Source organism: Bison bison, unplaced genomic scaffold (assembly GCF_000754665.1).
Source record: "Bison bison bison isolate TAMUID 2011002044 unplaced genomic scaffold, Bison_UMD1.0 scf7180017864527, whole genome shotgun sequence".
NCBI classification, from domain to species: Eukaryota; Metazoa; Chordata; class Mammalia; order Artiodactyla; family Bovidae; genus Bison; species Bison bison.
In genome coordinates, this window is record NW_011495078.1 from 10,482,798 (window position 1) to 10,500,641 (window position 17,844).

Here is a 17,844-nt window from a genome sequence, read left to right on the forward strand (position 1 = left end):
ATGAGATGAAAGTTCTTCAACTGTAAGGATAACCTTGTGTGTATGTGTGTTAGTTGGTCAGTCATGTCCAACTCTTTGCGACCCCATGGACTGCACAGCTTATCAGGCTCCCTGAGATTCTCCAGGCAAGACTACTGGAGTGGGTTGCCATTCCTTTCTCCAGGGGATCTTCCCAACCCAGGGATCAAACCTGAGTCTCCTGCACTGCAGGTGGATTCTTTACCACCTGAGCTACCAGAGAACATTATCACCCATCTAAGAAGTCAGAACATAGTACCATGGATACCTCTCAAAATAAATTCTTGATTTAAAAAAAAAGATACAAGAACCACCTAACCACAAGTGAATCAAAATGCAGACTGATTAATCATAAAGCTATGGTAAGATGCTGATTATGACCATGAAAGCAAGTTAAAACACCAAGGTATGATGAAAACACCTGAAGATTCAGAACTACAGAAAAGCAAGTACAGTAATGTTATAATAATGAAAAGCTGACAATGAAAAGAGCAAAAATGAAGGGTTATGGAAGAAATCAGGATTAAATATAAGTATGCCAATTTCCACTCATTTTTATAAAAAAAGAAACAATATACTTTCAAATTGGAATATGAAGAAATGCGATGACAAAAATATAAACAGTTCCAATAATCATTTGTCACATTAAGAACATCTTTTAGGAATTAATATTTCAGTGGAAAATAAGAAACATTTATCTAATAGTTCAGCAATTTCATCATTTCAATTTCTTTTCCTTCTGTTAAATATAAATAAAATGAGCTAATTCAAAAAACAATATGGAAAAATAAGAGTAATGAGAAAGAAGAGTCCTACTGGCTACTGTATTATAATAAAAAGATATAACATCTAAAATAGTGTGGTACCAGCACATAAATAACAGAAAGGCTAAAAAAAAGAAAACAGTAAAGTAAAAATCTGCATATATATGAGAATTCAGTACATAACGAAGAAGACTTGATTAACACCGAAAAGAATAATTATTCAGTAATGGCTGTGATAAACAGGTAGACATTTTGGAAAGAAAAAAAATCCCCGGTGAAATGAAAATTTCACCAAGGAAGATGACATAAGTACTAAAAGAAAACAAGGAAGAAAAATTGAGTAGAAAAGTCTAAGTATGTGATAACATCAGAAATAAGAGATTTAGCAATTCAACTGCAAACTTTTAAAACAAAAATTTTCTCCCTAGAAAGAAAAACTACATCAAACTAAAAAAGACAGGTAAAAGGTGAGAGAAAAGTAGCTAGGAATCACATCTGTATATTTTATATCTGCATTCATTTGCTTATCTTGCCAGGAAACAAACAGTTTCCTGGACTAGAGAAGGAGGCAACTGTTAACTCACAGAGCATCTTCACACCATTTCTCACACCCTGGTTCCCCACGGTCTGATGTCCCTGTGCAGGCAGAGGGGGGTGCACCTATCACTAGAGAGCAACCCCACAACGATTCATCTAAACAGACATAAGCGATGCTGCCATGGAGAGAGAGCAAACTTGACTCTGGAAAGTAAATAAATCTTTCCAGAGAGAGAAGGTGAAAGGCCTGGAATGTCAACAAATGGCTCTGGGGAAAGATAAGACTTTCTCTCTAGCAAGCTCCATCTTTCGACTTGTTATCATTTAATCAGGTGCCAGAGGTCTTTGCTTAGAAAGCCCTCATTCTGTAAAAATGTGAAAATATTCATGGAGCATTGCTTCCTGACGATATCACAAATGGCTAATTTCCTGAAAAAACATAAAACATCTACAACTCAATCAGATCAGATCAGTCGCTCAGTCGTGTCCGACTCTCTGCGATCCCATGAATCGCAGCACGCCAGGCCTCCCTGTCCATCACCAACTCCCGGAGTTCACTCAGACTCACGTCCATCGAGTCAGTGATGCCATCCAGCCATCTCATCCTGTCGTCCCCTTCTCCTCCTGCCCCCAATCCCTCCCAGCATCAGAGTCTTTTCCAATGAGTCAGCTCTTTGCATCAGGTGGCCAAAGTACTGGAGTTTCAGCTTTAGCATCATTCCTTCCAAAGAAATCCCAGGACTGGTCTCCTTCAGAATGGACTGGTTGGATCTCCTTGCAGTCCAAGGGACTCTCAAGAGTCTTCTCCAACACCACAGTTCAAAAGCATCAATTCTTTGGAGCTCAGCCTTCTTCACAGTCCAACTCTCACATCCACACATGACCACAGGAAAAACCATAGCCTTGACTAGACGGACCTTTGTTGGCAAAGTAATGTCTCTGCTTTTGAATATGCTATCTAGGTTGGTCATAACTTTCCTTCCAAGGAGTAAGCGTCTTTTAATTTCATGGCTGCAGTCACCATCTGTAGTGATTTTGGAGCCCAGAAAAATAAAGTCTGACACCGTTTCCACTGTTTCCCCATCTAGAAAACCCAAAGGGCAAAAGAAATGTACATGACTCTATGAAAAGAAATTCATCCTCACTCAGAAGAAAAACAAAATGAAAATATGGTACCATTTTTCACTATCATACACAGAGCCAAAGGCAAAGATCCTTTTAGCCATGCAAGTTCTCCTATAAAAGGCACCTTGATACTATTTCACTAAATTATACAAGAACCTATCATTTTCCAGGCAATTCTACTTTCACATGTGCAAAATCATAATATAAAAGGTATTTAATAATTGCACTATTTATGATAGCAAAATACTGGAAAAATTAAAAATAGGAAACTGGTGAAATGCATACTCATACAAATGAATATTCAAAATCGTAATGAAGTAGATAACACTTTAAGTATGAAACACTGCTGCTGCTGCTGCTAAGTCACTTCAGTCGTGTCCGACTCTGTGCGACCCCATAGACAGCAGCCCACCAGGCCCCAACGTCCCTGGGATTCTCCAGGCAAGAACACTGGAGTGGGTTGCCATTTCCTCCTCCAATGCATGAAAGTGAAAAGTGAAAGTGAAGTCGCCCAGTCGTGTCCGACTCTTAGCGACCCCATGGACTGCAGCCTACCAGGCTCCTCCATCCATGGGATATTCTAGGCAAGAGTACTGGAGTGGGGTGCCATTGCCTTCTCTGAAGTATGAAACACTACAAAAGACAATTTTTAAGTAAAACAAAGGTTGCCTCTACAAGAAAAATACACAATTGTGATAACAAATGGGGTATGGGAAGTTATTTTTCCAATGTTTACTCTTATGGATATATTAGGTTTTTTTTTAACCAATGATTACTACTTCTTAGTATTTCAACTCAATAAAGTAAGAAAATTATTCAAGCAAAACTACATATTTCATTAAAATAAGATTTTAATAAAGTTGTATTTTTGGTATTTATCCATTTCTCTATCCATCTTTCAGATGCAGAGAAGGAAACATATAGGCATCGGTGGGTACATATGCACACTTCTACTAGGACAAGAGGTGGGGACCATTCCAAGCAAAGGGAGTAAAACCTGATAAAGGCACACAGAGGTCAGAGAGAACCCAGGAAAAAGAAAGGCGAGGTTAAGGCTACAGAGCAAAGGGACTTGTAATATAAAAGCATCTGAATTATATCTTTAGGAAAAAGAAAATAACCTCAGATATACAGATGATACCACTCTAATGGCAGAAACTGAAGAGGAACTAAGAGTCTCTTGAAGAAGGTGAGAGAGGAAAGTGAAAAAGTTGGCTTAAAGCTCAACATTCAAAAAACTGAGATCATGGGATCTGGTTCTATGACTTCTTGGCAAACAGATGGGGAAACAATGGAAACTGTGACAGATTTTATTTTCTTGGGGTCCAAAACCACTGAGAATGGTGACTGTAGCCATGAAATTAAGACACTTGCTCCTTGGAAGAAAAGCTATGACCAACCTAGACAGCATATTCAAAAGCAGAGACATTACTTTGCCAACAAAGGTCCATCTAGTCAAAGCTATGGTTTTTCCTGTGGTCATGTATGGATGTGAGAGTTGGACCATAAACAAGGTTGAGTATCAGAGAACTGATGCTCTCTAACTGTGGTCCTGGAGAAGACTCTTCCGAGTCCCTTGGACAGCAAGGAGATCCAACCAGTCAATCCTAAAGGAAATCGGTCCTGAATATTCATTGGAAGGACCGATGCTGAAGGCTGAAGCTCCAATACTTTGGCCAATCTGAAAAGAGCCTGATTCTGGGAAAGACTGAAGGCAAGAGGAGAAGCGACAACAGAAGATGACCTGGTTGGATGGCATCATTGACTCAATGGACATGAGTTTGGACAAACTCGGGGAGATGGTGAAGGTCAGGGAACCCTGGCCTGCTGTAGTTCACGAGATTACAGAGAGACAGGACTTAACAACACTGAACACCACCAACATAAAAGCATGTGAATTTTATCTTTAAGAAAAAGAAAACAGTGACTTTAAAAACAAACATATGAGGATGGCATAGATAAACCTGATACATAAATTCTCACCAAAGAGAGATAAAAACCAGTATTTATGCACCAAACCCAGTGACTTTCTCAGTGTTTCTCTTTAAGAAGAAATGGTATTTATTTCAAATGTCACTCTTAAGGAAATCTAGCAAAGTGAAGATGCTACTCATACTGTGTTACCAGGAAAAAAGTGTACAAGTTCTAATGCTGAAAAAAAGTGACAACTCAATCAGGAAATTTCAAGGAAAAAGAAGAAAAGAAAATTATAGCTCTCCAGCCTCAAACTGAAACACTAATTAGAGATAACATATATCTTAGAAGATAAAGAATTTGGTGAATGTGCCTTAAGTATTATAATTTAAGGTTAGTAAAGAAATTTGAAACAGAAAATCTACCATTAAAAGGACATCTGAATTGTTTAAACAATATCAGAAAGACATCTTTGAAATATCTAAGCATGGCTTTCGGGAATACTATAAAACACAAGATTCTTTTTTTCATGCTCCCATTCAGTCACAGCCTCCACCACCAAATATCCCTCCACCACACAGATGTTTCTTAAAAAAAATAAATAAATAATAATTTGTTTGGTAACTGACAAGACTACTATCCCTGGAAGCAAATGAAAGAGAGAAATGAGATATTATTAAACATTAAACAGGAGACACAAATTAATAATTATGCTATTATATAGCACAGATTTAGGCACTATCAGATTTTTTCCTGAAATTCATTTATGTATAATCTTTTTTTGAGGGTACCGAGCATAATTTCCTGGCAAGCCACTCATGACACAAATTGTAAACACAGGTACCTAAATGATTTAGACTGACAACACAGAATTATTTGATAATAAATATCAATTTTTGGAGGTCTTATACCAAAATTGACCACGGGACAAACTTGAAAAAACTTATGCGCTGAGATACATGAGCCAGAAACAAATAAAAAGTAAAGGATTCTTAAAAAAAAAAAAAAATTGAACATAATAACAAAGTGCCCTAAAGAAAAATAAAAAACACTGATTATTAATTCTGCAAAATCTGCTAAGTATCCCAACTAAAGTCTAGTATTTATTGAGTCTTGAATACAATAAACATACATTGTAGTCACTTCAAATTGCCTTCAGGATCATATTACAAAGCTATTATTCTCATCATTATATAATCAAGTCTCCATTTTAATAAAAAACATGATTTCCCAGCTAATCATATAATTAGACATACTTCATTATAAAGATATATATTTAATCAAAATCAAATTAATCTCTACAAGTCTGTCAATTCTGAAGATATCCACAACAACAGGATAGAGGCTAAAAAAGTGATTTAAACAGAAGTACTGTAAGTTTTTAGCAAAAACTACTAAGGTTAATATTGTACAAATTATAAATATGAATTACCCTTGGTCTCAAAATGCATCTAGATACACAAATTCTGCCACAGTATATGAAAATCTGTCCCATGGTATAATCTCATAAGCGTAATACTGAGAAAAGAAGCCATATACAAAAAATTCATATTTAATACAATCCCATGGACTGAAAGTTTAAAAAAGAAACAGGCAAAATTATTTCTATTGTCAAGGCATGCATAAAGGAAAGGAAGAACTATCCAGAAATATAAGGAAATGTTGTTTAGAATTCAGTCAGAATAATAAACAGGAAGATGGAGGCAGGATCTCTAAGAATGGGAAGAAGTTGAGGGGCAGGGGTAAGACGTACTGGCATTCTGGTACTTCTCGATCCAACTGAGCTCCCATAAACTTTTGCTTTTAATAATTTTTTTCAACTACACATTTGTATTCTACATACTTTTCTGAATTTGTCAGTTTACAATTTAAATCAAAGAAAAGAGAGAAGAAGAAAGGAAATAAAGCCATCAGTGAGTTAACAGTATACCAGTGGCTTCCTGAAACCTTGCTTGGAATTGACCAAGTATGTCCCTGAAGTTAACAGTTCCAGGCGACCACTTAATTTCTCAATCTCACAACTGTGGCAGAGGTGTCCGTTCCGCTAGAAGCCAGGTTGGATGGTTCAGTTCTGAGATTCATTCCCGAAAGCTCACTCTCAATACCTTTCCTTTCCCCATCTCTTCCAAAGATTTGTAGGCACTTAATCCCTTTCTATGAGTCATATCTTGATTAGTTTCCCTTTTCAGCATATGAACCCTAACTAATGCACTTCATTAAGAAACATTCAAGAAAAAAAAAAAAAGAACTGGAATTTCCAATATAAAGTATTAGCAGTAACGAGGCAGAGGGGCTAGTCACTGACCATCAAATTAACATGATATTCATCTGTCATTTCCAACAGGTCTCTTAGCACCAACATAAAAACCAAATCTTTATTTCCCACTTTAAGGAATTGGTTTTTCACTTTTATAAAACCAAAAGGGGTGGTGAGAAAGGGAAAAGTTTAGAGGCATGGAGAGGAATGAAGAACAGAGGTTTTATTACCTGGAGTCTCGTGTTCATTTCCAAGAAATAAAAATTCTTCTTTGAGTCCACAAGGAATTCTACGGTTCCAGCAGAAGAATAATTCACTGCTTTGGCAAGGGCTACGGCTTGTTCTCCCATTGCTCTTCGCGTCTCAGAATCTAGAAAAATGCTGCAAATATACACAGAGTGACCACCTACATTTTGAACAAAAATTAAGTAATCTTTTGTGTGCATTAATTTTCTTTAAGTTTACTCAGATATGATCATCTATGTTGACTTAAGATTTCAAGGTATATGCTTTATATATGCTTAGAATATATGCTTACTGTTAATTAAGCCTAACAGTTTGAAATAAACCAACTTCAAATTTTTATATAAAACTAACATCTGAACCAGTCAATCCTAAAAGAAATCAGTCCTGAATATTCACTGGAAGGACTGATGCTGAAGCTGAAACTCCAATACTTTGGCCACCTAATGCAAAGAACTGACTCACTGGAAAAGACCCTGATGCTGGGCAAGATTGAAGGCAGGAGGAGAAGGGTACAACAGAGGATGAGTTGATGCCATGGCATCACCGGCTCAATGGACATGAGTTTGAGCAAACTCCAGGAGTTGGTGATGGACAGGGAAGCCTGGCGTGCTGCAGTCCATGGGGTCGCAAAGAGTCGGACATGACTGAGAGACTGAACTGAACATCTGAACTTTCTACATTATACTGCAACTTTAATCAATCTATAAAATATACAGCTGCTTTAGCAAAACTAGTTGTTTACAACTAGTAAAATTTTACACATATATTCAGAATTTCTCCAAGTAAGATTGGAAGATGTGCTTTATGGAGAAAAGGTATGTTAGGTGAGATTGCTTCAAGCAAGTATTACAGTGCTGCTCACCAAGATAGTGAGTACAACATTAATGAATCAACAATAGGCATAAAATAAGGTGTCTTTCAACAGAAACACATACAAAACAAGATTATGCATTAATCGGTTGATGAAAATGTTCTGACTCAAGGGTCACAGAAACTTAACTCTATTTCCTGTGAGAGTAACACTTCAGTATTGTGACTTTATAAAACATAACTACCACAAATAATAAGAATCAACAGTACATCTAGCAAATCCTCACAACTGTTGCTTCACAATAAAGAAGCACCTTCCAACAGACAAATACAGGGTTTCAATGAACCCTGAAAAGAATATTATCAGATCATTTCCACTTTTTCATATATTTTGTTTCTATGAAAGAAAGGCTCTGAGAAACAAAACATTGACTATTTTTCTATCTGTGGATTAAAATTAGTCTCAAATATATAAGATTTAGATGACATCTTATAAACATTTTATTATGGAAGAGCATAATGAACTTGGGCTTCCCTGGTGGCTCAGCTGGTAAAGAATTCACGAGCAATGCAGGAGACCTGGGTTCCATCCCTGGGCTGGGAAGAGTCCCTGGAGGAGGACATGGCAACCCACTCCAGTGTTCTTGTCTGCAGAATCCCCATGGACAGAGGAGTCTGGCAGCTATGGTCCATGGGGTCACAAAGAGTCGGGAGATGACTGAGCGACTAAGCACATAATGAACTTGCATGTATCTGTTTGCCATATGTAACAATTATTACTTTACAACCACTTCTGTCCTGTCTAATGGCATGCCTACTTTTCTACTAGCCCACCCCCTTTTTTTTTTAAAGAAAATACCAAATTAGGTATCACTTCTTCCATCAAAACTTCCCTATCTATTTCTATAAGTATTTTCCTAACAATCACACTTTAAACATTAACAAGAACTCCTTAATAGCTTTAACATCTATATTAGTATTCGGATTTCCTAGATTATCTCATTAATTTTTTTTATAGCTGATCTCTTTGAATCAGGATCCAAATAAGTTCTAGCCACTGCATTTTACATCTTTGTGATTCTTTTAATTGGTAATGTCCTCTTCGCTTTCTTTAAGCCAAAAATCTGATCATTTTCCTGTCTCGTTCAGGCATAGATGACATTTCAACAATAACTGGATGACAGAATTAATGCAACCAAAAAAAAAAAAAAGGGAAGTGCAACTAAAGATTATCATCATAACATCTGGATAATCGCAAGCACAGCTGAGTAAAACTACTCTCACCTGTCATGGTGAGAATGGTCCTGCTCATTCCCTTGTCATAAACTCTCCTAGTGATCCTTAGAGCTGCAGACAAGCTCATCACTGTGCTCAAAGCCCAGAGGTAGAGACTTCCCTGGTGATCCAGTGATAAAGAATCTGCCTTGCAATGCAGAGGACATGAGTCTGATCCCTGGTCAGGGAACCAAGATCCCACATGCTGTGGGACAACTAATAGATCCTACTATTACTGTTAAAGTAATTTCAGCTCTATTAAATAGTTTTTATTACAATGGGAAAGAATCATAAGAAATATAGAAAATCAGACTACTCTGTAGTTTCCTCAGGAGAAGCGCTTACCTTGGTGCTTCCTCCACCACTTTCTGATTTCTTCTCTGAATTGAGCACTCTCTTTCATTGAGCCACAAGGCATTCCCATGTTTATCACCTAAAACCTGAAACAGCAATAATACCACTTGAAAAATTATACAGCCATATCCACAGCACACATGCCCAGTTAACATTTCTCCATGTAACACCCCCTGGTTTTTAATACTCCGACCTCCTAAAACACAAGACACCACTCAAATACAGTTTCCTTGTGGTTGACATCAGTGAAAGAAAATTTTATTATCTACCACTCCAAAACTCAATGGAACATTTTTATTAAAAAGACTTGAGGAAAAAAATTTTCATGTTACATTTCCGATATACTGGGTAAAATATCAGAATCAATTGTACAAATTTGTGAAGGATACTGAACATCAGTAAAGGGAATACATCTTAGATTTCAATAGCACTTGGGAGAGCCACGGTGCTATGATAAACATTTACTTGTTAATACCGCAATGTCTGTTGATCGGAAAATGCTATTTCATTTACAACCGATATGCAGTCTGTTCTATTATACAGCGACATTTTTACTGTGTTTTATTTTTGTTATAAGAAACTAGTAGAAAGTTTGGGGTTAGTATATACCATTATGGTTTTTCCCATTTGGGATAGTGAGAAATAAACTGGAGCTTTTCATTTTAATATTTATTTATATATTTACTATTTGTGCTGGGTCTTAGTTGCAGCATGTGGGATCTAGATCCCTGGGCAGGGATTGAACCCAGACCCCCTGCATTGGGAGCCTGGAGTCTTGGCCACTGGACCACCAGGGAAGTCCCTAGAGTTTTTAATTGTAATAAAAATATTAAAATATTGAATGAGACACGCTTTTACTTTAAAAAAAACAAATACCATTTATCTGAAATTCAAATTTAACATGTATTTCCTTACCTAAACCTGGCAACCCTAAAACATGCTTTTTGTTCATGTTTTCCCATGAAAAAAAAAAAAAAACCCAGTCCTAAGTGTTCATTGAAACATGAAACTCCAATACTTTGGCCACCTCATGCAAAGAGTTGACTCATTGGAAAAGACCCTGATGCTGGGAGGGATTGGAGGCAGGAGGAGAATGGGATGACACAGGATGAGATGGCTGGATGGCATCCCTGACTTGATGGACATGCGTTTGGGTGGACTCTGGGAGTTGGTGATGGGACAGGGAGGCCTGGCGTGCTGCGATTCATGGGGTCGCAAAGAGTCGGACACGACTGAGTGACTGAACTGAACTGAATCAATTTTCATGATTAAGGAGTAGGTGTATATTACTGAATGCATATATTTAAGCTAATGGAGATAAAAGCTATTCTAGAAGCAAAAAGAGTAGGCCCTAATTTAAATTCTAAACAGCTATGTAATCTTTCTGGGCAAGTCACTCTGTTTCTTCATGCATCATTAATAGTAGATATCATCTTAATATTTTATATGGCTCCTGGAAACACTGAAAAGATCGTGATTTAACAATATATTAAACAATAAAATGAACAGTTAATACATGATTGCATGATTAATTTTTAGGAATTTAAACCTATCCAAACCTCAAGAATGCTTCCAAAGGGAAACATTACAGCAATGAAATCCAATAAGTTGGAATTTTATTTCTAAGACTCAAAAGTGACCATAGAACTACATCCAGAATTATTTTTAAATGTTAAATTTATTCTACCTTTTCTTAGTCTAATTGATGTAGCGGTGAAAGTAGACTTAGCCTCCAAGAAATAAAGTGACAACAATCAAGGATTCTCAGAAACATTTTCAACTGTAAAATATTAGATTCAAATATACATAAATGATCTACTTTTTTTTTTTCATTTTGGTCACAGAGTCAAGTTTGTTTTTCTCTAAAGTCTGCGCATAGTTTTTCTTCTGGCCACACCATGTGGCTTTTAGGATCTTAGTTCCCTGCCCAGGAACTGAACCTGGGCCACAGCAGTGAAAGCCCGGGGTCCTAACCACTGGACCACCAGGGAATTCCACTAAACAAATTGAGAGACGAAGTAACCGGACAACATTATTAAAAAAAAAAAAAAAAAGTGCTTGTAAAGGAAGTTAATGCTCAATGCATCATGAGGTTTTTAAACTATCCATATTACCCTTTACAGACACGTGTGATAATGATTATGATTATAAAATGATCTCCCAGGTATCTAGTTTATTAGGAAAAGCTTCCTTGTTAATAGACCACTTCACATAATGCAAGTCTTCCAGCATCCACGGATCCAGCCCATACAATGCCAGCAGCGCCCTGGTTTCAACAGAGCAGTGTCATTCCCACTGCACGACAAAGAACAAAGTATGTGATAGCTCCCTTCGAAAATAACACTACACATATATATATTCATCGACTATGGCAGGATATTCAAAAAACAGTAACAGTGTCGGCTTCCAGGGATGGAAACCAGGGTTGCTTGGAGACAAGAATGGAAGAAGGCTTGCTTTCTGTTGAATACCCTTTATCATGTGCACATACTAATAGTAATTAATTAAAATGAAGAAGGTAAATAAAAAAAAAAAAAAGAAAGCAACTCCCAAGTGCAGATCAGATCTGGGAAACACCTGTGCTGCCTATTTAAGTTACTGTAACTTTAACCTATGTTAAAAAAATATCAACATAAATATATGCCATGGTTAATTAAAATAAGCTAAAAGTTGACGTAGAAATATAATTATTTAACACAATACAACAAACATTTATTGAGTATCAGTAAAAAAAAAAGTGATACTTTTTAGTGTGGAAAAAGTGAGATGGCTAAAGGTAATATGGCTTAAGCGGTCTTCTGATAGCACAAATAAGTGCTGGGTGGGGAATACAGAGAAGGGGAAAATCTATTTTGCCTCTAGGATCTTACAGGAAGGACAGCTCAAATACTAATATCTCCCCTAAATTAGTCTACTCAAATCCACATTTTGGTATCTGATGGGCATCTCAGCCTTCATCTGTTAATCTTCATACCCTGATTTCCTCCCCCAAATATGTACCTCTCACAGTCTTTCCCATCTCAGTAAAAGACAGTCCCATTCTTATCATTTCTTGGGCCAAAAGCCTGAAACTATCTCTGATGCCTAATTTTTCTTATATAGCACATCAATCTTTTGGAAATTCTAGTCTGCATTCACAAAACACCCTGAATTCGATCACCTCTCATCACCTCCACTACACGCTGGCCGAAAGGACTACCCTCTCAAACTATAATCAGTATAAAAACCTTAAGGACTCATAACAAAACAGATACAGAACCCTCAACATTCAATAATTTTTAAAAAGTCAAATTTGAAAGTGGGAGAGGGGAGGGCCAAGGATGAGACTTGAGCGGTCACTTCAGAAAATATGATATCCAGTTTTGGTTAATCAACTTAAAAAAAAAAACAAAAACACATGTTCAATATCAATATTCATTAGGGAGATGCAAATTAAAACAGAGATACTATTACATGTCCACCAAATGGCTAGACATTAAAAAACTGAGAAATCAAATGTTGGTAAAGATGCCTGAACTGGGAACTTTCTATGAACAGTTCTATGAAGACCTACAAGACCTTCTAGAACTAACACCCAAATAAAGATGTCCTTTTCATTATAAGGGACTAGAATGCAAAAGTAGGAAGTCAAGAAATACCTGGGGTAACAGGAAAATTTGGTCTTGGAGCACACAATGAAGCAGGGCAAAGGCTAATAGAGTTTTGCCAAGAGAACGCACTGGTCATAGCAAACACCCTCTTCAAACAACACAAGAGAAGACTCCACACAGTGATATCACCAGATGGTCAACACTGAAATCAGATTGATTATATTCTTTGCAGCCAGAGATGGAGAAGCTCTATACAGTCAGCAAAATATATACAAAATACATACACGGGAGCTGACTGTGGCTCAGATCATGAACTCCTTATTGCCAAATTCAGACTGAAATTGAAGAAAGTAGGGAAAACCACTAGGCCATTCAGGTATGACCTAAATCAAATCCCTTACAATTATACAGTGGAAGTGAGAAATAGATTCAAGGGATAAGATGTGACAGACAGAGTGCCTGATGAACTATGGACAGAGGTTCGTGACACTGTACAGCAGACAGAGATCAAGACCATCCCCAAGAAAAAGAAATGCAAAAAAGCAAAATGGCTGTCTAAGGAAGCCTTACAAATAGCTGTGAAAAGAAGAGAAGCGAAAAGCAAAGGAGAAAAGGAAAGATATACCCATTTGAATGCAGAGTTCCAAAGAATAGCAAGGAGAGGTAAGAAAGCTTTCCTCGGTGATCAGTGCAAAGGAACAGAGGAAGACAATATAATGGGAAAGACTAGAGATCTCTTCAAGAAAATTAGAGACACCAAGGGAACATTTCATGCAAAGATGGGCTCAATAAAAAACAGACCATTCACAATCACCCAAAAATTTAAGACAGGATGTATTCTAATAGGACTAAGTAATATTATTTTAAAGTCATAATGATTTGAAAGTATCTTAAAATGTACCAACCTGGATTTCTATATGACGGGGGTTATCAATAAATTTTTCTATTAGTAGCCTATCATCACCAAAACTAGAAGCAGCTTCTTGAGATGAAAACCGAAAACCATCCCTATGAAGAAAAAGAGAAGAGGCACATGAACACAAAACAAGCACAGCCCCTGACATAAGGAAAACTAGATAAAGGCTTACTGTTGCATACCTCTGAGCAGAGCAGAGAAAAATACACTGAACATACAAATAACTCAATTAACTCGGACTGAACAACAAGTCTTCCACTTACTAGTACTGTGACTCTGGGTAAATGCTTTAATTTCCCTGATCTGAGATTTTTATAAAAAGACGAATACCAAATACTTATTTCACCAACTGCTTTTAAAAAAGAGACATTTTAATAAGCCATCAAAGCATGTAAAATTTCATTTCTTTGACCTTAATATACCTTAATTCCACTAATAAAAATATATAAAAACGCGTATCCATTTGACTCAAAAGTGAGACAATGCACACAAAAATGTAAAGAACATAGGCAACTGCACAGCTGGGGCAAAACCACAGCAAATAAACTCAGTAAGAACAGGAGAGGAAAGTCCTCAAGAACATTTCCAAATATTTTAAGCACCCAACTTTGAATGGTCCCCCACACGTCCATACAGATCATTGTAATTTTTATCTTCTTTAAAATTGCTCAAAAATAGTTAACAAAAGGGAACAGCTTGATTTTTTAAATAAAAACATGAATTTAAATATTGTTATACATTTATTTCCAAACTACAATAACTTAAACATTATTAATATTATTAAAATATGCTTACTAAAGTCACACACTTTGACATGAGTTCATTCAGTCTATTAAAAACTCAGACTTGCTTACTTAAAACTAATTGAGGATCTTATGTTCCATTCATCGATATATATAGAATATAAACTTTAATTCCTTTTACATGTAATTAATAGTTTTTTACACTTCAAATACCTGTATTTAATGTTCAACATTAAAATTCTTTTAATCCTTTCATTTGCAAACACTTCATCTGGCAATATTAGAAATAACTATCTCATTTGTTTGTGTGCTTGAAAAATATAACATTGCGAATAAACACTGACTAGAAGATGAATTTCAAAACATACTGCAAATATTTCTATCTCTCAGTGGTCTCAGAGAAAAAGTGTCATGTTTTCTTAGGCCTCCATTACTTTCACGATTTAAGGGAATGGAGTTTAGATCTCAGGAGACTGAAAACCTCAAAGAAACTAAAGCACGATGAATCATTGCTTTCAGTATCATATAACCCACTTCTTATTAGGTGGGATACAATGATTCACAAAGGAAAAACATAATACTTTACAGTTTGTCTCTGCTCTAATGATTTTAGAGTTTTTATTTTGCTTTGAAATCACAAATACCAAAAGTGAAAAATCAAAGTCTCCCAAATAAAGTATCAAGTTTGAGAGCATTTACCAACATGTTTTAGAATTCATGGAAAACTGCATGTAGATCATTTGTACCACTCAGTCATACAATCATTCCATAAATACTAACACTGAAACTGAGGCTGGTGCATATATTATATATGTGATAGAAAAATAAAACAGAAACTGCCCTCACAACACCTGAAATCACATAGGGGTACTCCAAAATGTAGAGAGGATTAATTTTCCATTCATGCCACAACATTTCATTTAAATTGGCGTAAAGAAAAGGAAGCCAGAGATTGTGAAAATATATGAATTTATTTTCAATAACCTCCATGACTTTCACCCTAATTTAATATGTTGTGGTTGTTCAGTCGCCAAGTTGTGTCCAATTCTTTGCTACCCCATGGACTGCAGCATGCCATAACCAACTTTAAAAGTTTAAAAGTAAACTTTTAAAAAAATCTTTCAGATGTTCTAAAACTTCTAAGTACAGATGACACTTCCCTGAAGATGTTACAAAAGGGACATACTTCTTAGGACAATAAGCAGCTACTAAATTTTCTGAGGAATGTTAAAATTTTTGTGGAATATGTGAAAAATTTCTTCCTCAAGTTAGGAGAAAGGAAGGAATAAATGCAATTCAGCATTATGTCAACAGCTGGTGACTCCGAAAGACAATATATGGGTGTTTTCTGGACTGTTTCCTCAATTTTTTCAAAGTTTCTATTTTTCCAAATTAACAGAGGTTACAGAGCAAATTTTTAAAATGAGGATCCTATATCATTATATCAAATAATGTCATACTTTTGTTAATCTCAGTACAGTTTTAGAGATGGCTTATTTATCAAGTTGAAGGGAATAATTTTAGGTAGAAAAGTATTTATGTACATACTTTTACTAGTTATATGAAAATATTTTGAAACAATATGCCATTTACTAGCCAGGAAAGGGTTAACTTATTTACCAAAGAGGCCCAATATAAGAATAGATATGGCGATTTCTGAAGACACTGAATTCTAAATTAAAATCCACTGGTTAAATACCAAATCCACTGGTGAAAATCCACTGGTGAAAATCACTGACTGTCAGGAAACTGATGAGTAATCTCACTATAAAAGAATATGTTACTAAGAGTAGCCTTGGAGAGATGACTGATAAAAAAACCTGACATCCTAAGAAGCATAATGAAAACTGCATGCAGGAGTTCCCTAGTGGTCCAGTGGCCAAGACTCCACACGCCCAATGCGGGGCGGGGGGCCGGGTTCCATGTCTGGTCAGGAAACTAGATCCCACATGCCACAGCTAAAGATTTTATATGGCACAGCTAAGACCTGGTACACCCAAAAAATAAATATTTTTTTAAAAAAAGACTAAATGCTAAGACTTTTAGTGAAATTGCTCTATAATTGCTATACAAAAGGGGAAAACACGGAGGAAAAAAGAGTTCACAAAATACACATCTCTTATAAAACCATTAAGTTGTGTTTAATGTATTTATTTTTTTTTACTACAGAGACTATAGCAGATTGTGTTTTCCAAACATGGCCACAGTGGCATCTCCCACTCAACGTGCTCTTCTAAGAAACTTGCTACTCCTGCATGAGGAAGTGAAGTCTAACGTTCCTCCCCTTGAATTCAGGGGGAATTTGTGCTCACTGATAATCAAACAGTATGGTAGAAGGGATGCTGTGTATAAATTTTGAGACTGGATCATAAAAAGTGATATGGCTTTCTCTTGGATTTGAAACAAATGCTCTTGGACCTTTGGGTCACTAAATAAGAAATCAAAGCCACCATACTGTGAGGAAGCCCAAGCAACCCGTGGAGACGTCCACTAAATCACTGGGGTTACAAACAAAGCACAAGAGATAGCTTCAAAACCTGAACTTCAAAAGATAAAAGTCAAATAAGACAAATTATGTGGTAAAAATGGGACTACGCATGCCTCTTATCCTTAAGCCTGCTTCCGCCCACACACAGCAGCCAGCCAGCCCAATTGCCAACGTTTCAGAGAGGTAACCAATGCTCTGTAAGTCTCCACCATCAAAAGGAACACGGGGAGAAGAATTCCAGAGAGAAGCTAAGAAGCAGACCTTTCTTCAATTAAGCATTCTTCAACTGTGAAGATAAATGCCTTCATTCTGACCTTAACCTCTCAGCACTTCCCAAGAAATTTTCAAGTAAAGCAGTGTTGCAGCATAGCCATTTAATTCATATATATGAACTCCCCAGTAGTTCAGTTGGTAAAGAATATGCCTGCAATGCAGGAGACCTAGGTTCAATCCCTGAGTCAGGAAGATCCCTGGAGAAGGAAATGACTACCCACTCCAGTATTCTTGCCTGGGAAATCCCAAGGACTAAGGAGTCTAGCAGGCTACAGTCCACGGGGTTGCAAGAGTTAGACACGGCTTAGCGACTAAACCACCAAGGCCAAAGAGACAGTAAGAGCCAAACATACATACATATATATATATATATATATATATATCTTAAACAGGGCCCGTAAGTCATCCTCAAGTACTTAAACTCTATATCCAATCATTCAGCAAATTCTGTTGCCTCTCCTTTCAGGATTAAATTCTTTCTTACCACTTCCACCATTACACTGGGGAAAGCCACCATCATCATTTTTCTTGCTT

The 17,844-nt window shown here is 36.6% G+C and overlaps 1 protein-coding gene across 1 annotated transcript in view; it reads right to left on the reverse strand.

The window, feature by feature from the left end:
- PCCA (propionyl CoA carboxylase, alpha polypeptide) overlaps positions 1-17,844 on the reverse strand; it is a 363,293-nt gene that overhangs the window by 201,900 nt on the left and 143,549 nt on the right. The window contains exons 10-12 of the mRNA XM_010831489.1: positions 13,796-13,898; positions 9,292-9,386; positions 6,846-6,996 (exon numbers count right to left, since the gene is read on the reverse strand). Of these exons, the coding sequence (XP_010829791.1) occupies positions 6,846-6,996; positions 9,292-9,386; positions 13,796-13,898 (349 nt within the window). The remainder of the gene's footprint in view (positions 1-6,845; positions 6,997-9,291; positions 9,387-13,795; positions 13,899-17,844) is intronic.